The sequence below is a fragment of the Prinia subflava genome, chromosome 16 (assembly GCF_021018805.1).
Source record: "Prinia subflava isolate CZ2003 ecotype Zambia chromosome 16, Cam_Psub_1.2, whole genome shotgun sequence".
NCBI classification, from domain to species: domain Eukaryota; kingdom Metazoa; phylum Chordata; class Aves; order Passeriformes; family Cisticolidae; genus Prinia; species Prinia subflava.
Window position 1 is genome coordinate 1,414,486 of NC_086262.1, and position 24,007 is coordinate 1,438,492.

Consider the following 24,007-nt stretch of genomic DNA (forward strand, 5'->3'; position numbering starts at 1 on the left):
GCTCGTGCTGCTGCTCTGCTAACACAAATCTCTGGCTGGTTTGTTTTACAAACAAAACAGGTTCTTGCACCAAAACAATGTCAGAGAGCCAGGTTCCAACTGAGCTGCAGCTGTGCAAACCATGAGGGGGGCGTTTGTGACTGAGCCCTGTGGGATTCCTCTGCACCTTGGGAGCACAGGCAGAGGGACACTCAGCACAACCTCGCATCTCCCTCTGCAAAGTTGCTTTGATGTCCTTGTTAGAGGACAGCCCTTACACAAAAATACCTTATAACAAGCAGGTTTAAAAGGAGACAAATTCCTCCCTCTTGGTTCCATTTCCTGATTCTGCAAACTGCTTTCAGGCCCCCCAGCCCCTCTCCCATCCTGACCAGTGCGTAAGCATGCTCTGGATTATCACAGCATAGGAAATCCACCTCAGGAATTTCCTGCTCCTTGTATCCTGCTTGATAAAGGAAATGGTCTAAGAAAGTCTGGTCTGAGCAGAAGGAGAGAGCAGACCAGAAGAACAATCAGATGTGTTGATGGCTGCCTGTGCCCCTCCCTTGCTGCATGGAGAAGTTCAGGATGGGGCCATTGCCTTTGTTTTGCAGAGCCTGATCTACACAGAGCGCCAGGGCCACAGGAAGCTGGGCAGTTTGCACAGATGCCCTTGAACCAGTTTAAACTGGTGTGAACAAATGCCTTTTTCCGGATTCAGCTGCCCCAGTGGAAGAAATTATCACACCAGCTGCCTGCTGCTGCTGCCTGCCAGTGGTGCCTTCCCGCTGGGAGCATCCCTTATCCACTCTGCTGAAAATGAGCTGGCGTGCTCAGCAAGCAGGGACAGGATGGATTTTGAAGCAAACCTTGCTGATTGTGTCTCAGAGAGGTGTGCCTGTGGGAGCAGCTCCCTGCCAGGCTGCAGGAGTAAGAGGAGGGACAGAAGGACACTGCCACAGTGCAGGATGGCTGGGGACAGCTGTCACCTCACTGCTACAGGTGGATCTGTCACATCCCATATAAAATTGTGCCCTAATTATGAGAATTCACTCTCTTGCTTGCCCAGGTTTGAAAGCAGATTCAACTGCCATAATGGCAACACAGAGCCAGCCCACACTGTGCTGGTAGCAGGGGCACTGTGGGGACTTGCCTTGGAGAGAGAGAAAACTGCCTCAGAGGGTGTGGGCCAGGACAATCCAGGGTCAGCTGCCAACATCCCCACACAGTGGCTTGTAAACCCCCCTGGGGGACCACGAGCAAGACATGCAAGGCTACTGGAATTAAAACCTCAGATCACACCACTGTGGTGCAGAAACACAGAATGGTTTGGGCTGGAAGGACTTTGAAGCTCATCTTGTTCCACCCCCTGCCACGGCAGGGACACCTTCCACTGTCCCAGATTGCTCCAAGCCCTGTCCAGTCTGGCCTTGGACACTTCCAGGGATCCAGGGGCAGCCACAGCTTGGCTCTACTACAGAAATGCAGGTGCTGAAGCAACATCCCATGTGGAAGGTACAGGACTTGACGGTGTAGGAGATACCACAAGGTTTATTCTCAAACCCAAGGTGTTTAAAAATGCCCCTGTTCCTTGAGCAGAGAGCTTTCCCTTTCCATTCACTGCCAGCCTGGTTCCAGCCAACCCCAGGGCTGCCTTGCCCTCTGCCTGCTTGTGTCACTGACTGCCTGCTCTAGTGCCAGCAGTGCTGGGGCTCCCAGCCCTGCAGCTGCAGTGGCACTGCCCTGGCTCCGAAGGCACGGCCCCATCCTGCGCTGCTCAGCAGCATCATGTGCAGCCTGCCTGTGCTCCAGGAGTGGGGCAGGCTTAGGCCACACTGTCCTGGCTGGCTGCTGTGGAGAACTGTAGACACAGGTTCGATAGTCCAGAAATCGGGACTGGAGGAGGAGGCTCTTAATCCTGAAAGGAATGGATGCTTTGTGTGCTCATCTGAAAGTACAGAAAAACAAGGTATTAGTGACACTGGCAAAGGCTGGACTTGGTCATACAACCACAGAATCACAGAATTCCCTGAGTTGGAAGGGACTTGTAAGGGTCACTGAGTCCAGCTCCTGGCCCTGCACAATCCCACCCTGTGCCTGAGAGCGTTGTCTGTGTGCTTCCTGAACTCAAGACAGGTTTGGTGCTGTACCCACTGCCCTGGGGAACTTGTTCCATTGCTCAACCACTCTCTGGGTGAAAAACCTTTTCCTGGTATCCAGCCTGAGCCTCCCCTGACATAGCTCCAGCCGTTCCCTCAGGTCCTGTCCCTGGTCACAGGGAGCAGATACTGGAGCTGGCCCTGTGCTGCCCCTTAGGAGGATGTTGAAAACCACAATGAGCTCTGCCCTCAGTCTGCTCTCCTCCAGCCGAACAAACCAAGTGCCCTCAGCTGCTCCTCACAAGGCTGCCCCTCCAGACCCTTCCCCATCCTCGTGGCCTCCTTTGCTCACTCTCTAAAGGTTTAATGTCTTTTTTATACTGTGTTGCCCAAAACTGCCCTCAGGACTAGAGGGGAGGCTGCCCCAGTGCAGAGCAGAGCAGGACAATCCCCTCCTGGCCCCGCTGGGCCTGGTGTCCCCCAGGACACAGTTGGTCTTTCCAACAGAAGCAATTCTGTGACACATCACACTAAGGGAAGAGCTTCTCCAGCTGGACTGAAAGAACTGAGAAGGAAAAGCGGTGCCACCCTTCAGCACAAAGAACTCCTTTGTGCCGAGGCCCCGTGTGGCCCCTGCCCTGGCAGTACAGGCCCTGCTCTCACGGGGTCAGCTCCCCATGCAGTCCCCCAGGCCCTGGTGCCCTGCTGGCCCCGGTACCTTGCAGCTCCTGCTCCCACGCCCGCAGCCTCTCCTGGGCCTGCCTGTTCCCAGCGGCTGCCGACTGCCGGTAGTGCCTCAGCGCCTCCGCCACGTCCTGCTGCACCCCCAGGCCCTGCTCGTAGCAAACGCCCACGTGGTACCTGCTCTGGGCATCCTGGCACAGCAATCAGCACAGCAAAGGAAACAGAAAGTCTTTAGCACCTTCTTCAGAGGTTATTGCTGTGTCTTGGTCATCTTCTTAAGTTTAGCCACCCCATCCCCCAGTCTATATCTTCAGTAATTGAGTCCCCTGGAGAGAAGCAGAATCTCTGGCTCTGCTCCTTCCTATCCCTCTCCAATTAAATTCACTGATTTCCCTTCAACACCCAGGGCTGTGGCAGGGGAACAAATGAGCAGCTGGCTCTGCAGAGCATCCCAGTTGTCTCAGAGGTCAGAGCTGAGGTGTCTTGGGCAGCCCCGACTGCGCCACATCCTGGTCCCACCCAAACTCCAAGCACGCCCTGAGACTGCCCCAAGAGTTCAAGCCCAAGTCTTGTAAAAACATCACAAATGGCACAGAGGTACTTGCTGCCAAGGGCTGGGAAATTCCCCTTTAACACAAGAGTGCAGCACTCTCCTGCTCAACCCCACCTCATTCTAGTCCAGAAGAAATCTCAGGCAGCAGAAATGAAGTAAATGAAGCAAATATGCACTAGAGAAAAGGCACCTGAACCACTCAGACATATGTAACTGCTGGGAATGAACTGGAAAGCAAAGGTTGGCACTGCAGTGAAGCCAAATCCAAACCCATGACATGTTTATGTGTCAGCTGTGCACTTCATCTTTGAGATGAAATGGCAGGCAAAGGGTCTCAGAGAGCAGGATGACACTCCTGAAGACATTAAAAAGACTGCATTGGACTCGTGGTCACACAGACCTTTCCAGCAACAAAACCAGCAGCACTACCTGAAGAGTGTGACTGCCAGAAACATGATTTAAACAAGGCTTTGCAAGGAAAAAAAAAAAAAAAAAGCAAAGAAGGAAGGAAAAGAAAAAAAACCCCCAACTAAGTAGCAAGTTTTAATAAAGCCAAGAGAAAAAGAACATATTGCAAGTGTTGCTGTCTGGGATGTAGCTGGTAGAGGCAAGTGAAGAACTCAGTGAGTGGGTGCTCAGCAAAATGTTGCAAGTCTCAGTTTATGACAGCAATAAACTCCTTTAGAGATGAGATAAACACGTTGAAGGATTGGCACTTCAGCTGTGACAAGAGATAGGGTTCAGTCAGGAGAGCTGCACCACCATCTCTCACAGGATGAACACCTCAGAGCCTAGACTGCAGCGAGGGGAGGTCCCCAAATTAGCACGGCAGAAGTGACTGCGACACCCTTGGAAATCTGGAGGGCAGGCTCAGTTCTGCAGCAGAACTCTTTAATAGGGGTTACATTCTGTGGCTGCATGTAGCAAACCAGGGAGGATAAAAAGTGGGAAACAAAGTAGAACACGGTTCCCCTGTTGGAAAAACACTTGTCAGAGTTCCCAGCTCGGCTCTAGCAGACAGAAACCAGAGAAATGCTGAATCTGTGACTTTTAGTGCTGTTTTCCTTTTTTCTGGATTTGTACTAAATGGTGCTGTCCTTGCTTCATCCATACCCAGTGTTCTTTCAGCCAACTAAACATAAATTCCAACTCCAGGGGAATGGGAAGTTAACCTGTCCATGGAGCCCTTCTCCCAGGAAAATGGGGGAGCCTGTGATCAGCCTGCCCCCAAGGCTGAGGCTCTGGAGCATCCACAGCATCCACTGAGCAGCAGAGGTGGGGAAGGATGTGGGGTCTGAGAACTCTGACCAAGACATGCCAGGAGTGCATGTGAGGACCTGCAGTTACAGATTTTGTGTTAAGGCATTACCAGTAAATGCCAATCATCTATTTAATGGGCTAACTCAATGGGATACTGTTCAGCATAAACCTCTGACTCCAGGCTGGGAAAAGGGAGCCAAGGATGAAGCTTAGGAGAGATCTTTAGAAGATTTAGAGCTAAATACTGTGTATTGTGATGTCTGAGCTGCTGTGGCAAGTCAGGCCTTGTCCCACCAGACTGAGACTGTCTCCATGCTGGAAAGAGGGTGAAAACCCAAGTGGCAAAGTTTACAGTGATGTTATGCCATTCAAAATGGTCAAATTTACTATAAAGAATTAATTAAAGAAGACCTCACACAACTAAGGAGTGGGCAACACAGTCACAAAGGAAATAGTATTGCCAAATGCAAAGTAGTGCTGACAGCAAGAAATTTGGGTATCACACTGCGATAGTTCCCTGAGACCATCTCATCACTGCTCAGTGCCAGGCAAAGGGCAAGCAGGGCTAGGAATTATTGGAAGGGAATGCAGAACAAAGCAGAGGAGCTCATTATGTGAGATCCATGGCATACCTCCATCCTGAGTCCACTTTTAGTCCAAGCATCTTAAAATGGTCAAAGGAGAATTAGAAAAATAGACAGAAGACTGACAGGCAAAGTAGAAGAGCTTAACTACACAGAGACACAAGCTAAACCAGCACTCTGCAGCCTGCAAAAGAAATGACTCAGAGAGGACTCACTAAAGGGCACCACAACCACAACTATTAGCCAGCAGAACAGGCAATAGCTATTCATTATTTTCTGTTGCACAAAAGCTGTGGAAACTGAAGTTAAAATGAGCAAGTTCTTCAGAAAAAAAAAGACACCAAAAACCCTGGCCATTACAATGCAGCTGAAAACAAGGGGACAATGGAAAGAACAGAACTGTGGGATGCAGAAACCTGGCTGCAAGACATGGGATCCACTCTTCTGCTCCTCTGAATGCTGTGGGGGTTCAGGAGAGTGCTGCGCCCACACTGTGGCACTGCCCTTCAAGAAAGAAGCCTGGCCCACTTGGGGAAAGTGCAAGTAAGAAGATTCTTGGGGATCTAACATGACCTGTAAAGAGAAACTGCAGCAATGGGGGAAGGCTGAGTGGAGATTCAAGTGTTTAAATATGTTAAAGGTGCCTGGATTAAAAAATAAATCAAGAAACAGTCTTTCCATCCTCTCTATAAAAGGAGAGAAACAATGGGCCAATTTTGAAGAACAGATTCGAGATAAACACAGTGAAGTTCTCCAAGTGATGAAGCAGTGAAAGATTTTGACTGAAGAGGGTGTAGATGCTCCATAATGGGAATTCTGGACAATCCTGGAAGCTGGATACAGGCACTGGTGCTGTAGGAACTCCTCCAGCCCAGCTGGGCTGTCTCTGTAGGGTCTGTGCCCAGGGCCAATCTGCTCTCCAAGAGACACCAAAGGTCCACTCTGTCCCTCCACACTGGGCAGTAAAATCCTGACACTCGCTCCCATTTCCAAGAAACCCTGAAACCCTCCACCAGCAGATCCCAAGCTGAGGACAATCCCTGGCAGAGGAATTACCTACCCCACTGTTTGCTGCCTGCAGCAGGTACTTCAGACCTCTCTTCTCCTGGGGCTGCAGCCCTGTCATGTAGAACACTCCAAGATAAGCCTGTGCCTGCAACAAAACCACATGGTCCAGATCAGCCAGGGTTTTAATTATTCAGTTTTTTTACTGATTTTTCAAGCTGCTCAAATGCTGGGGTTACTGTGGCAGTGTGGTAAGGACCCTGCCTGTGCAGGGGCTCTTAGGAGAGCCAGGGCTGCCCTAAGAAAAATCAGCATGACAGAGTAAACACAAAGAAATCCCATCTGAGACCCAGAGTATCATTTCAACCCTCCTGTGGGAGTCAGGGCCAGGGAATGGCTCCCACTCGTGTCCTGCCCCCAAGATCCAGCACATGCACCCCCTGACCAGTGAGCTCCAGGAGGCACGGGCACTGCCAGCCTGGCATTCCCATGATGAGATGGCACATGCCTAAATGCATCTCTTGGAGCAGGAAGGGAGCGCAGGAGACACAGATCTGCACAGATGAGTCATCTCAGAAAGCCACAGATACAAAATGAGAATCTGTTCTTGCTTCAAGCACTGGAAGTTCCTCCAGTACAGCGACCTGTAGTCTTGGAATTGAGAGGATATGAAAACTGAGCTGTGTTTTCAAGCACAGGTCAGCTCTCCCAAGCCAAAGGTTTAATGTAAGAGCCCATTAACAACAGACAACCAACGTGAGCCACAGTGGCTCTGTCTGCAGGCAGGGCTCTCTCCCAGACACTGTCAGGAATATAAACAGAGATTCAGAGAATGGTTTGGGTCAGAAGGGACATTAAAGATCCTCCAGTTCCAACCCCCCTGCTGTGAGCAGGGGTAAATCCACTGGAAGGCTTTTCCCTGCAGTGCCACAGACGCTGCTTTCCAGGATGTGGCTCCAGCACTTCAGTCAGGGCTCTCTGCTGGCTCTCCTGTGACCCATGGACACCCACCTCGGTGATGCCAGCCCCTGCTGCTCGCTCCAGGAGTGCCACAGCCTTGCAATGCCTGTCCCAGAAGCTGCCAGGGCCGTGCTGGAGCAGGTACCTGGCGTAGCGGTACTGGGCCATGGGGTGATGGCTGCTGGCTGCCTGGCAGTAATAAAAACCTGCCTGAGAGAGAGAAACCCAGGTAATGCAGGCCCTCAGCTTGACATGGCTCCCTTCAAGCTTAACCTCTCCGTCTAGACCCATCACAAGTTGCATCCCTCCCCAGAGCCCTCCCATACCAGAACATCAGCTGGGTCAGGTGAGCCAGTGGGCTGTGACTGCCCCAGAGCCCTGGACTACCCTGCCTGCTCCACTCAAACTCCCTGAGCTCAAGGGGGTGGCACTGGGCCAGCCATGACTCGAACCAAGCTGCCTTTGCAGTTTCCAGCTCCAGCAGCTGCTGGCCAGCTTGCACTAGGTGGCAGGCTGGAGTTACAGGAGCCGAACTGGAGATTTGAGAAGCCCTGGGATGTGCAGTGGTGTCTTAAATACAGCAACATGACAGGTTTCTCCTTGGAACCCTGCTGGGTGCTGGTAGCACAGCCTGTGCACCTGGAGAACCCTCAGAAGCTGTGGGAAAGGGATCTCACAGCACCTCTCTGAGAGGACTGGTGACACTGAAAGCAGCTCTGCAAAGCTGCAATTTTTATTATTGCCAGCATTTTCTACTGAGTCTTCAGAGCCTGGGCACTGCCCAGGCTCCCCAGGGAATGGGCACAGCCCCGAGGCTGCCAGAGCTCCAGGAGCCTTTGGACAGCGCTACCAGGGATGCCCAGGGATGGTTGGGGGTCTGTGCAGGGCCAGGGGCTGGATCAATGATCCCTGTGGGTTCCCTCCAGCTCAGGATATTCCATGACTTTCCCACCCATGTGAAAGGAACAAAGCTCCAAGCCCCCAGCACAGACCCCTCTCCTGATGTGGACTGCCTGCCCCAGCCCCTGGGTACCTTTTCCAAGTCCCTCTCCGTGCCCCTGCCGTGCTCGTAGCACAGCCCCACGTTGAACTGCGCTTTGCTGTAGCCCCGATCCGCCGCCAGTTTGAAGCAGGTGAAGGCTGCTCGGCAGTGCCCCGCCCTCATGCTCTCGATGCCTGGGGAAAACACAGCCTAAACCCACGGAAAACAGGGAAAAGCACACAGCACAACCCAGCCTCCAATGCAGCAACCTCCCCCACAGCCACTGGGCCTTCCTTGGCTCACGCCAAGGGCTCTGGGCCACTTCCAGCTGGCTCACCAACCCTCGCTCCACAGTTTCCGTAAGAAAAATGGCAACACTGCATTTTAGGGATTTTTCTGGGCTCGTGGCAGAGAGGGATCACAGGCTAACACAACGTATGGCTCACACAGAAACAACTTGCTTTTCAGTGCTGCAACTAGTGGTGTATATAGGGCAGGGACTTTTCTTAGCTCATTGCATCTTCCTTCTGCTTTTCTTAGAGTTGCAATCCTGCAATTGCTTTTTCAGCTTGCCAGGAAAACTGTGAGCTCAGACAATAAAAGAAGGATACAAGGATATGACATCTTGTGTTGCAAAAAAGACAGAGATGGCTTAATTTCCAACTACAGATGTCAGGACAACAGTGCAGGCTTCAAGTAAGCCTGGATTGAAATATGCTGAGATAAATCAGGTGGCATGATGGGACAAAGGGCAATAAATCTCTACCAGCAGTTAAAATTGCTGAAAGAAGGCTCCAGCTTGGGTATTTGCCATCCCTGCCTTCTCATAAGACCTGCAACCATTTGGAGGTCCTCCAAAATGAGAAACCTGTGGTTTAAGGGCAAAACAAAACCAACTCCACATTACCAAGGATATTCAATGCAATGGAAATATCAATTCGGAAAATCTGCTGCAATTGGAAAGCGGCTTCCTCTAAATGCCCTCGCTGAGCTGGGTCACCCTGAGGAGTCAGAGAAAAAAGCTATTAAAGACAGCTAAATCATATCAACCTTAGAGGAGATTCTTGCTCGGAAACCAAGAAGTGAGACCTGTTTGTATGGTAGTTCAGCCATCAGGAGGGTGAGGTCATGTATCCACACAAAACCCTCCCTGTCCCACACAGCCACCTCGCTGGGGAAGCTGTATGGACACTGCTCCCCTGCCCTCTGGCCAGGGAGCTTGGGACAGCCTCCCAGGCATCAGCAGACCTTTCAGAATTCAGCAAATACCTGATCCTGCTCAGGGCAGTCTGCAGCTCCTCCTGAGGGGCAGCACAGGGACAGCTCCGAGCTCTGCTCCCTGGGACAGGGACGGCACCCAGGGAATGGCTAGAGCTGGGTCAGCAGGCTCAGGCTGGATTTTGGGAGCAGCTTCTTCCCCCAGATGGTGCTGGGGCACTGAACAGGCTCCCCAAGGCTGCCAGAGCTCCAGGAGCAGCATTTAGACACCACTCCCAGGGATGGACGGGGGGGGGATTGTTGGGGTGTCTGTGCAGAGCTGGGAGCTGGACTCATGATCCTCGTGGATCCCTTCCAAAGGAGGATATTCCATGATCCTAAGATAACTCCCCCCTCCAAAAAATAACATTACCCCTTGTTCCCTCTCCTACCTTGTGCCCAGAGCAGAATCCCTGTCAAAACATCCTCACACCTCAGCACATGCTGAGCCCCCCTCAGCTGAACTGAGCACTGCCCAGTGAAACCCTGCAGGGCACAGCCAAATGCTCTCCTGGGCACTGAAGAGCCCAGGCCCTGGCAGGAGGCTCAGCCCAGCCCAGCTGCACACCCCGAGTGCCATCGAGTGGCATCAGAGCTCAGTGCACATGGGGAATTGGGAAATTGGGAATTGGAAAATGGCCCTTGGCACCCACTACTCCACTGCTGAGCTTGGGGCTACTCCCAAGAGGCCAAGACAGGTCCAAGGCCCCTCCCTGAGCTGCTCCATGACCCAGCTCCAGGCTCTTCCTCCAGCCCTGCACAAGTGGCACCTCCCAGGATGGAGAGATCCACGCTCACCCCCCAGCAGATCAAGCAAATTCCTCTTTGGTGCCTTTTGCAGGAACTCACCCAGCTAAAAACTGAATTTGCCTCCTTTCTGCTCACAGTGTCCTTGAGCACTCAGCCGAGTGATTTTTTTTTAAAGGGAATTATTTGCATCTAAGATGTGAATTGCAAAAAATTGGCAGGTTTAATCACAACAAGAACAATAATATAATTTACGGCCTTGTGACTCTCGAGCTGATGCACTCTCTTCAAGCCCCAAGTGCTTCCCTCTTTACCAGACAAGAGCCAGCCCTGATTTGCAGCGTTTGGAGTGACACCACCTTCCCCAGTCATAGGTTGTCTGGTAAACACCAAAATAGCAACAGCATGTAATCACCTAGTGAAAGATTGCATCAAAATGCAAATACACAGGAACACACTGGTGCTGCTGAATTTATTTTTTTGTTTGGTTGCTTGGTTTGGTGTTTCTCCCTGCTTTGTTTCAGTGCTTTCCTGCCAGCAGCCCTGCTACACAGATACCTCAAAGGATGGGGATGGCAGTTTGTAAATCCTGGAATTTTCTGGCTAAAGCAGAGGTCAGTATATCCCATCTTCCTTTTTTTTCCCAGTCCTGTGTGTGAGTGTTCCTTAGGCTGTGCTCAGGGTATCTCTGGGAAGGTGTAGACAGAGGGGGTGGAAAATGAAACCTTACCTTTGCACTGTGGAGAACTGGCCCCACCCTGGAGCTCACAGGGATTTGGAATTCCCCTGCATTAAAAAAAATCCAACAAATAAGGAAAATTTAGCAGTGCTGCATCTTTGCCTCTTCTCATCCTCTCTATTCCATAGCTCTTTCCTAAAGGTCTGACTGCCCACTCAGTCAGGGACATCAGGAACAGAGGGAATCCCAACCAGTCTGACCTTTGGAGCAAAAGCAAGCACTGGAATCCAGCCCTGTGGCTGCAGCTCCTCCAGAAAGGCCCCTGGTTTTGATCTGAAGACACCAAAAGTAGAGAACCTCCTGCTTCTCCTAAACGTTCCAGTAACTTGTAATCACTGCTTTAAACCTCTGTGCTTCATTTCAAATTAAAGTGCTCCTACTCTGGGTTTCTGCTCCCAGGCACTGGCTCTTCTAGGTTTTTTCTTCTTTACTAAAAAGCCAGTTCCTCCTTTTGAAAGTCCTGACACGACTAATCAGCCCCTCTTGATTCCTGCCTGTGATTCTTAAAAGACTGCACCATTCATGTCTTTCAACTGCAGCACTTTTCTGCCAGCCTTGGTTAATTTTATGACTTTTTGTTACTATTCCTGAATTTCCAACAGGGTTACTGAGGTGCAGCCCCTTTCAGCAGTGTCATAGGAGGGGTGACATTGCCTCCGTGCTCAGTTTGCCTGGATCAGAAGTGCTGCAGCTCCCAGTTTACCCAGGGCATCCCACCCAGCCCTCAGCTGAGTTGCTGCCTCCCCAGCTCCTTCTCCACTCTTTGCAGGGTGCAGCCCTGCTTCTGCCAGGGGATGATCAGCCCTCTCAGCTACACTGGGACAGCCACATGTTCAGCACTTTGTGACCAGTTTTAATCAGAATTATCTGACAGAGCATCTCCAGCCCAAGCTAAGCCGCCTTGCTCAGAGCAGGACTGTGCTGGCAGTGGTTACAGGGGCATTTACTCCTGCCACTGTAACAGGACAATGACCTCCACAAAGAGGACAGATAGCCTGAGGCCAAGCATTTTCAGCCTGGATCACCACAAGCAGCTGGATCCCCCTGGACATTTACCTCCAGGTGCTGGAGCCTGGATCACTTTGAGCCAGAGTTGTGCCCTCCTCGTGTCTCCTTTTCAAGCTGTGTGATAGCCAACACAAGTGAAAAAATGTCCTTTCAGGGCCTGACTCCTCAGCTCCTGGCACTGTTTGGTCTCACGAGCAGCAGCAATGAGGTGTGCAGCAGGCAGCAGGCTCCTTGCAGTGCCTGCACTGTGCCACAGTGTGCAGAGCTGTGACCTGGGTGCCAGCTGCAGCCTCATTATTCCCAGACAAACAATTCCCCCCTGGCTGTATTCAAATGTGTCTTATCTGGACAGGCCCCACTCACCCAACAAGCAAGATCACTGTGGCAAACATGATTTCTAAGCAGCATTCCACCAAAAGCAGTATAATATGTGAAGTTATTAGTTGTGCTTTCTGTTTCTTTGCAGAGCAGGCATCAAATTATCTGATATTTCTCACTGTAAGGCTCTATCATGTATCTCTCCCTTGTGATGTAATTTGGGTTTTTGCCACACAAACAACTGCAAATCCCATGGAAAAAAATGGTCTGTATTAAGAATTCTCCCACTACTTGTTTAAACAGCATTAGTACATCCACACTTGCAAGAAACTGTACATTTTGCACAGATGTCTACTCCTAAATCAGAGACTCCTCGTTTACTGTGAAAATGTTGTAATTTGGACAAACCATTGAACTGTGAAAAAATAAACAGCCACTAATTCTGAATTTTGTCAGCCTGCAGGATCACCTTGTGCCCCTCTGCCATGGGAAACCCCTCCTCACTCAAATCTCCGAGGATCAGAGTTACCAATCCCAGAGAACATCTGGAAAAAGGCACAGAGACCAACTGATCCTAACACCCAGCCCCAACTCCTGAAGGATCAGAGAGTCCCAGAATGGTTTGGGTTGGAAGGGAACTTAAAGCCCACCCAGTGCCACCCCTGCCAAGCAAGGACACCTTCCACCATCCCAGGGTGCTCCAAACCCTGTCCAACCTGGCCTTGGGCACTGCCTGGGATCCAGGGGCAGCCACAGCTTCTCTGGGAGACCTGAATTCCCTCAGAATCACCTCTGAGGCTGGGCAAGATAAATTATTCTTCAGGTTATGTTTAAAAGATGGGAATATCACAGCTGGAATTTTCTGTGCAAGTTTATTTCTACTTCTTCAAACCCAAGCTATGATGCAACATGATTGCCCATCATTTTTTTCCATGCAGTCTTGCAGCTTTCAGTGTTCTGGATGCCCAATGCTTACATCTTCAGCAGTTAATAAATATTTTTGTCTCTCTTCACTGTTCATCCTGGACTAATCAAGTGTTGCTCACAGCTAGCTCCAAATGAGGAATTAATAATCTTCTCCTAGACAGCCTAGATTGCTCATCCCAAAACATCCACGAGAACGAAGTCACAACAAGAGCTGGCCAAAATCCAGCGTTTCTGCCTCATGGAAAATTTCACTGTTTCCAATTGGTTTCATTGTGCTTTGAAATGAAAACACACTTTTGCAATGTCTGTAATCTCAGAATTGAAATAACGAATTTTACAGTTCTGCTAGGGGTAAAATACAACTCCCCAGGGCATCATTCAGCTGCTGTAACACTGAGACTGGCTGTAATCACCTGCTTGCTCACTCTGTGCCTTTAACTTCCAGCAAAAAGCCTCTGAGTGAGGCAGGAATTGCATGGAAAAAAATAAGATGTGAACATAGAGCTGAGGACTTGCTGGTAGCAATATCCAGAATGCTATTTAAAGCAAGTTTTAAGTTAATTTCCCAAAGTTTTCTTTTTAAACAAAGGAATAGATTTTGACCCTGTTGTGCTCCAATAAAATTGGAATGGCTCTTGTGGAAAGCTGAGATGGTGGGATCCATCCCACAGATCTTTGCCACAACAAGGGCAGACTGTCACTGCACAGGGAGGCCAGCACCAACAATGTGGAAATGAACTGAAACACCCAGAGGAAGGGGAAGGACATGGAATTCTCTCCAGAATATCCCTTGCCATTGCTGGCAGCAGCAAAGTGGAGCAGGGAAGGTACATTCTGCTGCACTCTGAGCTCTGTTCTCTCATGGCAAGGCTTTGCTACCAGATTTCCCTGCGTCATCTGCCAGGCGTCTGTCCTTCCCTTCCTTCTGCTCTCCCCAGCTTCCTGCTGCAGCCTCATTTTGCCAGCCTCACCCTCTTTCAGTAGCTAAACACCAGGGAAAAAAATCCTGTACCTCAGGCAGGTTTTCCTGTACAAAGCAAAATGTAGTGAAAGAAAAGGATCATCAAGCTTCACTTTACACTGAAAGATTCCCAGGACTTCTCACATGACAAAACCCTGCATTTTTTCAGGCTCTTCAGTGCAAATTACCAAATCTCTTTCCCCCGACTTTTCTCCATAAATTCCTACAAAATGGATGCACAACTGAATGTGGAATGTAACCCGCGGACTTATGTATGGAGCAAGATCAAATTATTTCTGACATATATTATCTCTGACAAGTGACAGTTGGAGATGCTTGGGCAGAAAGGGTGAGGAGCAGGGATTAGAAAGTCACGCTCTCCCTGGCAGAACTTTCCAGCAATCAGCTGTTCTGTGATCTGAGCAGGAGGCTTGGCTGGACCAATTAAGTCTCATTTCAATGTGTAATTTTACCTAATCACTTCTTGGAACCCACTTGCACTTCTGGGCCATAGCAGCGAGTTCCACAATTTACCTGGGCACCGGCCAAAAACAAAATGCCTTTTGCTTTTTTCCAAACTTGCTACTTGACCCTTCTGTGCTGCCTTTTAATATCAGGATTATGAAAAAGACTGTCCCTATTCTCCTTCTCCCAACGCTTCCAGTTTCACAGAGCACCAGGACATTCTCTGCCACTTTTCTTTTTAAGCTGAAGAGTCTGTCTGTGTTTGGATTTAATTGTCTCCCTGTCATCTTTTCTCTGCAGTTTTGTCTCTGTTTTTCAGACACTGTTGTCTTCTCCTTACATGTTCAAGATGTGGCTGCATCCCGGACTCACACGAACCCACAGCACTGCCTTGTCCTCAGCTCCTTCCTTCACAATAATTAACATTTAATTGGCCTCACTGCTGCCGAGCACTGACTTAACCTTATCAAAAGCACATCCACTGTGACTTTAAATGTTCCCTCTGCAAGACAATTATTAATTTGACACTCCTCACTCTGCCTGTGTATTTGCAGCCACACTCCCCTGTGCATGCTCATTTAACCCATCTGGGGGTTAGCCTGGCTTTGGTTCTCATGCAATCTCTGCCTGTGACTTTCAGATCTGACTGTCCTAAAGAATTTTGTACCATTTGCTGCTTCTGCTGCCTCATTTGTCACCTTTTTTCCAAATCACTGCTGATTGTGCTGAACAGAACAGGTTTCACAAAGGACAGGGGAATCCTACAGTAATGGCTCTCCACTGTGAAAACTTTCTTTAAGGAGTTACCAGCCCAAGAGTAACCCCTCCATGTTCCCTCACATCAGCTTTAATTCTTTAGATGGCTTTGGTTTAGGTCCTGTCTGGATGATTTTCAGAAAGCCAAAAGCTGGATTATCTTGCTCCATGTGCCTGCTGACTTCTCCAAAGAAGTCTTAATAGATTTACAACTCTCTCAAGTCTCTGCAAGGGAGCAAGCTGGCCTGAGAAATGGCTTCCTAAATCCTTCCAAGACCTTTGATTCAGCCCACTCATCCCAGCATCTGACACCTCTATCCTCTAACAGAGTTTCTATTAAATGAGAATCACCTTGTTTGCAGTTCTGTGCCTCAAGCCAACACCCACCCACTCTTTTTTAAAAGCCAAGCTGTGCAATCTGTCAGTGCTCATTCCCCTGGTCACAGAGCAGGTTTGAGCATGGGATTACAGATCATCCTTGGAGGCTCAGTGATTTCCCAGCTTCTGAAGAACATCTGAACAAAGACCACGTGGCCTTAGTGACTTGTCACTGTTCAATTTATCAGTTTGTCCAAAAGCTCTTCCTGTTGACTCTCAGCAGGAACTGTTTGTCAGACACACATTCACTCCAGGATGTCCAGCTGTGCCAACTGCAGGCATTGCTGTCTCCACTTCTTCCCACCACTCCTCCCAGAGGACCATGTCCAGTCACCTGCCAGTGCTGGAGTGCTTCTTAATATGCTCCAGGCTAAAGCAGATGGGTTAAACTGTCTAATTGGCAGTTTAGGTAAATTAACCTGGCTGTTTTCCTGGAGTTAATTAGGAGACATGGAAACAAAATGCTCCATTTGCCAACTGATGGGAATGGTAACCTCTGGCAGGAGAAGGTTTGATAAGCATTGATGGGCAGTAGCTGAAATCAGCACAGAAGGAAGCCAAAATTCTGAAAGAAAGCAAAAAATGGGGAACAGCTCTGACCTTTTCTGCAGCACCTTCATTATTTAACTCCTCCCTGTGGGGGTGCTGAGCCCTGGCACAGGCTGCCCAGAGCAGCTGTGGCTGCCCCTGGATCCCTGGCAATGCCCAAGGCCAGGCTGGACAGGGCTTGGAGCAGCCTGGGACAGTGGAAGGTGCCCATGGCAAGGAACAAGAAAAGCTTTCAGGTCCCTCTCATCCCAAACCAGTCTGTGATCCTGTGGTTTAGCCAACATCTGTGCCTGGTTTCCTGACGTGTCTCTTCTACACCACTACTGAATGTTGTCCCCTTGCCACCTGCTCCAGCAGGCTTCCTGCTTCCAACAACTTTCCTGAGGCCATTATTAGTGTTTCTACATCTACTGGGCTGTAGGCCTCATCTGATCTTCCTTGGTGTGACTTTAAATTCCCTATGTAGGACATGCTTTCCTAGGCAAGACTTCAATTTTGTTGGAGTCTATCTTTCTATTTTTGTAAAACTCATTTTAATAATGTCTTTGATACCTCCTTCCACTGTCTTATCTATGGCAGAAGAGCTCAGAAACGCATCCTCATCTTGCAGGAGGAGAGTAATTCCTCCAGTTTCACACCATGTACACCAGTCTCCCAGTGCAGCATCAATGGTGCAGCATCCTCCTCAATCCTTCTGGCTGCAAACATCTGTCCACAACAGAAGAACACAACTGCATGCTGCAATCAGTCTGCTAAGGCAGAGCGGTGTTGGGAAAGCTGCTGTCACCTGCAGCTACAGCACAGCCTTGTCTCTGCCTTCAGGAGGCTTCTTCCTCCTGTCTCTGGACTCTGATTCATTCTCTGAGGTTCTGCCTTTCCACTCTCACCTGCCTCCTCAAGTGTCAATAAATGGCTACACACTCCTTGGCTCCCAGCTTGCCTTGGGGGAACTGCCAGGCCCTTGTGCCGCAAGGATCCTGCCCCAGCACACGGCACATACCTGCTGCTGCCCAGGGCTGGCTCTCCCCTTGCCCCGAGGGGATGCCTGAGGATGAATTCTCTGCGACAGCCTCTGGACTTGTTTTCTGCAGGACCTGGGAGCCCAGCTGTTCGCCAGGACAGCTGGTTGAGGCATCGGTCACCACTGTAATACAGAGCACAAAGACTGTGTCTGCCCCAGGCAACAACACCGGTCTGTGCATGTACTCAGTGTCCTCTGACCACACACACAAGCAGGAGGAAAGTTCGTGCAGCAGAATCCAGAACGGAAAACAAAAGTAAGGGCGAACAGAATGGGACTGCACCAAATCGTTAAGAAGCAGAGGTTCTCCTGACAGTGTCCCCAGGGCGGCTGTCAGTCTCTCCTCGCTCTCTTCCAGCCTCACTCAACGCACCACGAGGCAGGAATCCCCCCGGCAGCCCCCCGCCGCCCTCCCCGGGCCACAGCCGCTGACCTGCGGGCTGGGGGGGCAGCGAGGAACGCCAGGGAAGCCTTCGCTCTGTCCGGGCGTCCGGCAGCGACCTGAGCCACGCGATGTGCCGGAGCAGCTGCAGCAGCAGCGCGCCCACGGCTCCCTGCGGAGAGCGGACACGGTCAGGGCTAGAGCCCCGCTCCCCCCCGCTACCCCCCGGCCCTGCTCGGGGATCCCCCCGGGCTGTCCCGGCGCTGCTCCTCACCCAGGTGACGGCCTCCCGCACCGAGTAGCGGGGCACCAGGCCGGGCAGCGCCTGCCGCCGTCCTCCTCGCTCCGGGCCATCCTGACACGAGGGCGCCCTGCAACAACCGCACACACACGGGCCCCGTGAGGCCGGGCCGCGCCGCCGGCCCCGCGCCGGGGGACACCCCAGCCGCACTCACCGCTCGGGGCTGTGGCCGCGGCCGCCGCCCAGCCCGGGGGCACAGGCGGGGCGGGCGGGGGTGGGCGCGCAGCGGCCCCGGCCCAGCAGCAGCCGCCACATCCCGCCCGCCCCGCCGGGAACGCGCGGGGCATAGAGACGGGCGGGCGGCCGCGCAGGGCGGGGGCACGGCGGGCCGGGGCTGAGGGCACAGCGGGCACACAGGGGACGGCGGGGACGAGGGCGGCTACAGGCGGCCCGGGCGGAGCGGCGGCACGGCCACGGAGGGGGGAAACAGCGGCACGGTCGGCGCGGAGCGAGAGCAGAGCGGCGGCAGCACCATAGAGCGCGGGCAGAGCGGCCCCGGCGCCATGGAGCGCGCGCACAGCGCCGCCCGGCCGGGAGGTCCCGGTGGGCGCTGAGGGCGCGGAACGGCAGAACAATCCTGAGGGAACGGCGGGCTCTGGCGTTTGATCTCTGCCTGCAGCCTCACCAACAAGGACCGCGATTTCACCCGTGAAACAGCAGCTCACAGGCTCTACGTGGTGCCCAGGTGTTCGAAAGACCGATTACTTTTGTTGGTAGAGTCACCTTGCTAATGACGCTGACATTTCCGGAGTCAGAAATAGTGAACAATTCGTAACAGGGAATGAGAAGGGGGTTATGAAACATTCTGCCTTATTGTTGCAGAATGTGGAATAAATGAAAATTAAGGATGTTGTTTGGTGCTTGATCTTTGTATGCTTTCAAGCCACATCAACAAGAAGGGAGATGGAATCCCTGAGACAAAGAGCACCTAACAAGCGCTAAGTGATGTCCAAGTGTTAGAAGGACAAATTACTTAGAACTGCCTTGCTAAGGTTTAGGGCTGGACACATTTCAGTCATCTCAGACCCCAGGGAGGTTGAGAAAGCTTGGGAAGAAGGATGTGCCACTGATGGTGAACACAACGTAGAATTTATAGAGCACAAGGACGTTTGGCAGAAGCCACAAGGTAAGGAGGAAACTGGTAAAGCCAACTCAGCAGCTGGGCTGAAATCAGCTCCAGTTGGGTAGAAGGTAATTCAGCAGGGGCAGGTCACAGCCACTGACCCATGGCCCAAGAAACCACTGACCCAAAAAAAGAGAAAGACTGAGAGTGGGACTAATTAGCATGAGAAGCGAGCGACTCATTAACCAATAGAAGATAGAACACTAATTAAGAGGAGAACTAGGTGACATGTAGCCAGTCAACACTGATGCCTTTGTTTGCTAAAATGTAAACTGTAAAGAAATCAAATACCTCATCTCTGTCTGGATCAGTCTCTTGCACACTGGGGAAGGAACCTGTGTTGGGATAGCAGGGAGAGTCCCTGGGGATGTGCTGTTGTTTGGGGTGGGGGGATAACTCCTTGGAAAACATGGATAGGGACACACCCCAGCCTTGTCATACCCAGGTTGTTCCTGTGGCTTTGGGGTGTCTGTGAGTGCTCCCTGAGCCCTGGGGGAGACAAAATATAGGAACCATGTTAAGAGTGGGGAGTGCTGAAGAATTCCTGTTACTGCATTATAAACTGAATAAAATGCCTTTTCCTGCATTACCAGAGCTGCACCCAACACAGACCATGCCATGCCAGCCTTAGAAAAAAATCAGCTTTGTGTCTTTCTCACCCTGGGTTTCCATCAGGAATAGGAATATTGCCCTGCTCACTCCAGCTGAACACTTTTATTTCTTTGTTCTATAGGCCTGTTTCTTTCTGAATTTCTACAGAAATTCTTGGTCATTTCAGCAGTTGTCTCTCTGGAATGTGGTGTTTTCTGTGCTGGTGATTCCCGTTATGAGCTCAGAATTCTTGTTCAGTATTAGCTGTGGTTTATGCTTGAATGGCTGCAGGTTTAATTCCAACTGTGGAAGATCCATAATTGCTCTCCTTCGTCAGCCTAAACACTTGCTTTAAACTACCAAATTTCTCTTGGTGTTCCACAGCCCCTTTTTTCTTTTTTTTTTTTGTAATGTAGTGTCATATGGGACACAAATCCTTTATCCTTTTCACCCCAGATTTGGCTTAATAGTGTAATTACAAAGTCATTTAGTTGCCTGTTTCACTAAATGTGTCTGTAATTGTCTCATGTTAGTAGACTGGTGTTTGCTAAGCTACTACAGTTTGTTTGGGGATGAAAATTACATGCAAAATAGAAATATCAGCATCTCCACTCTATAATCTTGCCTTAATTTTCTCTCTCATCAGGTTGATACCACTAATTAATGCTCCAAAAACTGAACCTACATTTGTTGGTATTAGTTCATCCATGATCTTCTCAGCTGATCACTGAATTTTTAATGCTTTGGTCCTGGTTTCCTTTCAAGTCCCCAGCCAGGTGGTGAGGGACACTCTCTGTCTTCTCTGTGACTGGCAAGGCACGAGCAGAGCTGGTCTGTTTGAATTCCTGTTGTGAGGATTCCCCAGGAGCTCCAGGGTTCATGGTGCAGTTGTGTGTTTGTGTCTGTGACACTGGAGAAGGAAAATCACTGGATGAAGGGGAGGGGATGCTGAGAAATGAGGAAGCAGCTCTGCAGGGAAGGAGCAAGGGGCCCAGGAAGCCAGGGGTATCCTGGGGTGCTTTTCCAGCAGGTCAGGGCTGATCCTGCCCCTGTGCCCAGCCCTGGGGGCACCTCTGGGGTGCTGTGTCCAGCTCTGGATCCTCAGCACAGCAGGGACAGGAGCTCCTGGAGCTGAGGAAGGGCCTGGAGCATCTCCATGCCCAGGAAAGGCTGAGGGAGCTGGGGCTGCTCAGCCTGGAGAGGAGCCCTGGCTGAGAGGGGCCCTCAGCCCTGGGTGTCCCTGGGTGTCCCTGGGTGTCCCTGTCTGTTCCTGTGTCTGTCCCTGTCTGTTCCTGTGTCTGTCCCTGTGTGTCCCTGTCTGTCCCTGTGTCTGTCCCTGTCTGTTCCTGTGTCTGTCCCTGTGTGTCCCTGTCTGTCCCTGTGTATTCCTGTCTGTCTCTGTGTCTGTCCCTGTCTGTCCCTGTCTGTCCCTGTCTGTCCCTGTCTGTCCCTGTCTGTCCCTGTGTCTGTCCCTGTGTGCAGGGAGGGCAGAGCAGCCCCAGGCTCTGCTCCAGCCCCAGGCTCTGCTCCAGGCCCAGCAATGGCCCCAGAGCCACGGGCAGGGGCTGAGCCCAGGAGCTGCCCCTGCACAGGAGGCACAACTTCTGCCCTGGGCAGTGCCAGCCCTGAGCAGATTGTGCACAGAGGCTGTGGAGTGTCCCTCCCTGGGACATTGCAGATCTTCCTGTGCCCTGAGCTCTGGGATGGCCCTGCTGGAGCAGGGAGGTGGCTCCAGGTGAGCCCCTGTGGGCCCTCCAGCCTCACCCACTCTGGGATTCCGTGAAGGGACCTGTCCAGAGCAAGACAAAGCTGAGCTGGCAAAGCTCAGAGTCAGGGGCTGCTGTGCAGGAACGTGGCTGCAGGAGGAAATGTTGAAGAGAGAGCGGTTCAGGCTGAAGCAGGAGAATGTTCACACTGTTCCACCTGAGGTTCTGCTGCTGGGGTTGCCCAGCTCAGCCAGTTTGTGTCCTTGCAGCTTGAAGGGAGAGTGGAAAGGACATTGAGGAGGAGGAGGTGACTGGCCCTGAGGAGCTGCTGCAGGTGCAGTGTCTTGCTGCAGCTTTTCTGCCTGCTGGTGCTGGGATTTTGTTCTGTGCACCCAGGGGGAAGTGGCCAATGTCATTGCAGGGCCCCTGTGCAAGGTCACAGCAATCAGGAGAGGATTTTGCTGACTGAGGAAGGGCAAACATCATACACTCAGTGAAGAATTCTTCCCTGGCAGGGGAGTGAAGTCCTGGAGAAGCTGTGGCTGCCCCTGGATCCTTGGAAGTGCCCAAGGCCAGGTTGGAGCAGCCTGGGACAGTGAGAGGTGTCCCTGCCCATGGCAGGGGATGGGACTGGATGAGCTTTAAGGTCCCTTCCAACCCAACCCATTCTGGGATTTTCTAAGAAGGGTAAGAAGAAGGATTGGACAATTCTGAAACATTTGGTTTAACCTGACTCTCGGGAAGGTGATGGGGAGCTTTCTTCTGGAAACTGTTTTAAGCAAGATGGTGATTGGGAACAGCCAGGATGGATTTAAGGACAGTTGTGCCAAAGGAACCTGATTGCCTCTGCGAGGAGACTGGCTCAGAGCACAAGGGGAGAGCAGTGGGTGTTGTTTACTGGACTCTGCCACAAAGGCACCGACGGTGTCATTTTGCCGGTCTGGTGGGTGAGGTGTGGATTGGGTAAATGGGCTGTAAATTGGATGGAAACCAGCCTGGATTGCTGGGCTCAGCTGCTGGTCAGCAGTGGGTTAGCGGCACACAGAGCTTACCAGAAGGGGCTGAGAAAACTCTGCTTGTTACCATGATAATTTTAGGAAAATAAATACTTTGCTCCTGAGGGAAATAAATACTGTGCTCCTGAAGAAATATATTTATTTTGGTTGGAAGAGGGAATCAGGCTGGTTGTGGAAAGCAGTCTAAAAATAGACATGGAAGTTCTAGAGGGTTATACACATTGTGAGCTCTTTTAAAAACCTTTGCAGTTGAAATCACTCTTTCAGTCACTGGTTCGGACACTCATTAATGCCCATTCTCCCTCAAAGTGCAGAAAAAATGAATGTGTTTCCAAGGTTTTCATTGTTTTTTTGAGGCACATTTGGCACTGGACCTTTATTCTCTGGAGCTGGTTCCTCTTGTCTTGCAGTGGCCTCCTGCTAACTTAAGGTTTCATCTGCATTTTTATTTTTCTGCATCTTGAGCAAAGTAACTCAGTGGACCATGTAAGCTTTGATAGATAATAGTTGTTTTTTTAATCTAAAGCCAGAAATTTATGGCCAAAAATCTCGCCATCCTCCTTTGACCAAATATACTTCAAACAGTGTAATTACAGGGGATATCTTGTTTCACAGCTCACAGACAAAGCAAATGTGTTTGTTTTACTTTATTAGATTTCTTATAATATGTTCATACAAACCCAAATGTGCATATACACACTCTGTCAATACTGCCAACTGCAATTTATTAAGTTTTATAAATTTTTTCCACTAGGTCACTATGTTGTTAAACAGAGAGCGAAGGCAGGATCAATGCTAAAGATGGGAAAGCAAAATTTCCCAGTAAACAATCTCAGCTTTCTCTTAATAAGTTTGTAAGGGATATTTTTGAGGAAGGCTAATTAATCACATGCCTGAGACCTCTCTTAAAGCAGTTGTACAATAAGAAAAGAGAATAAGAAAACAAAGGTATGTGGGCATAAGCTGTAGCTCGTGCTGCTGCTTCCCTGTTCCCTGAGTGCTGCAAAGCCCCTCAGTCAGTCGCTGTAATCCAGAGCTGGAAGTGGGAGCAGCTTTGGGGATAGATCTCGTTGTGATGAACTCGGAGGCCCTGGGAGAATCTCTTGGTGTTGACAGCCCCTGACAGTAAATGTCACATGGATTCGGAGGGAGCTCAGAGCCTTCTGGTGACTGCTATGAGAAGAGACACGGTGACAGCAAACCTGATTGATGAGCCGTGCCACGAGGACAGGGAGCTCTGGGTGGTGATTGTCTGTAATTTAATGGTCCACAGAAGTTATTTCTGGATTTCCACAAACACTCCAGGAGAGTTTTCACTGGGGAGGGGTGTGAATTCAGACTGAGGTGCTCAGCAAGTCCCTGTTAAGTCAGCCCTAACAGACTTTAAAACTTAACGGGCTGCTTTAGCTGTGTGCCCAGAGCTCAAATGAAACAAACGGCATGTGGAGATGGTCAGTCCTGCAATTATCTTTAGGAACGTTCCTTTGTCAGTGTCTGCCTCCTCTTTTTAGTGCCTTATCCTCATGGCTGCGCCGTGTGATGTTGGTGACGGAGGTTGTCCCTGGCTGTGACACGGCCATGCTGTGACACCGGCTTGTCCAGTGACGCTCCGGGCTTTCACCGCGAGTGTGAGACCTCAGAGCCCCTCACCCCGCC

General features: G+C 50.8%; 1 protein-coding gene and 1 long non-coding RNA gene across 3 annotated transcripts; one reads left to right on the top strand and one right to left on the bottom strand.

Moving 5' to 3' along the window:
• Nucleotides 1-1,512: 1,512 nt before the first annotated feature.
• On the bottom strand, nt 1,513-18,665 carry DELE1 (DAP3 binding cell death enhancer 1). 2 transcript variants are annotated; one of them, XM_063413662.1, is made up of 11 exons: nt 18,070-18,665; nt 17,889-17,985; nt 17,666-17,786; nt 17,212-17,355; nt 10,841-10,896; nt 9,014-9,107; nt 8,158-8,300; nt 7,176-7,313; nt 6,220-6,312; nt 2,797-2,953; nt 1,513-1,927 (listed from the first exon to the last, which is right to left on the bottom strand). In XM_063413662.1, exons 1-11 carry the CDS (start codon nt 18,168-18,170, stop codon nt 1,671-1,673), a joined length of 1,401 nt encoding a protein of 466 aa, XP_063269732.1. In that variant the 5' UTR covers nt 18,171-18,665; the 3' UTR covers nt 1,513-1,670. The 2 variants fall into 2 exon arrangements, with proteins under 2 accessions (XP_063269732.1, XP_063269731.1); XM_063413661.1 differs by having other exon boundaries at nt 7,176-7,334; nt 18,070-18,649.
• Nucleotides 9,114-11,879, top strand: LOC134559130 (uncharacterized). Its single transcript, XR_010082458.1, has 3 exons — nt 9,114-10,724; nt 10,978-11,137; nt 11,452-11,879. It is a non-coding gene; the product is annotated as an uncharacterized LOC134559130 (long non-coding RNA).
• Nucleotides 18,666-24,007: the final 5,342 nt, after the last annotated feature.

Excerpts from the sequence above, each read along its gene's own strand:
- DELE1 (XM_063413661.1), bottom strand. The coding sequence starts at position 18,170 with ATGTGGCGGCTGCTGCTGGGCCGGGGCCGCTGCGCGCCCACCCCCGCC. Across the intron at positions 17,356-17,665 it reads GCTGCCCCCCCAGCCCGCAG|TGGTGACCGATGCCTCAACC; the intron begins GTCAGCGGCTGT and ends TCTGTATTACAG. Across the intron at positions 7,335-8,157 it reads CGGAGAGGGACTTGGAAAAG|GCAGGTTTTTATTACTGCCA; the intron begins GTACCCAGGGGC and ends TCTCTCTCTCAG.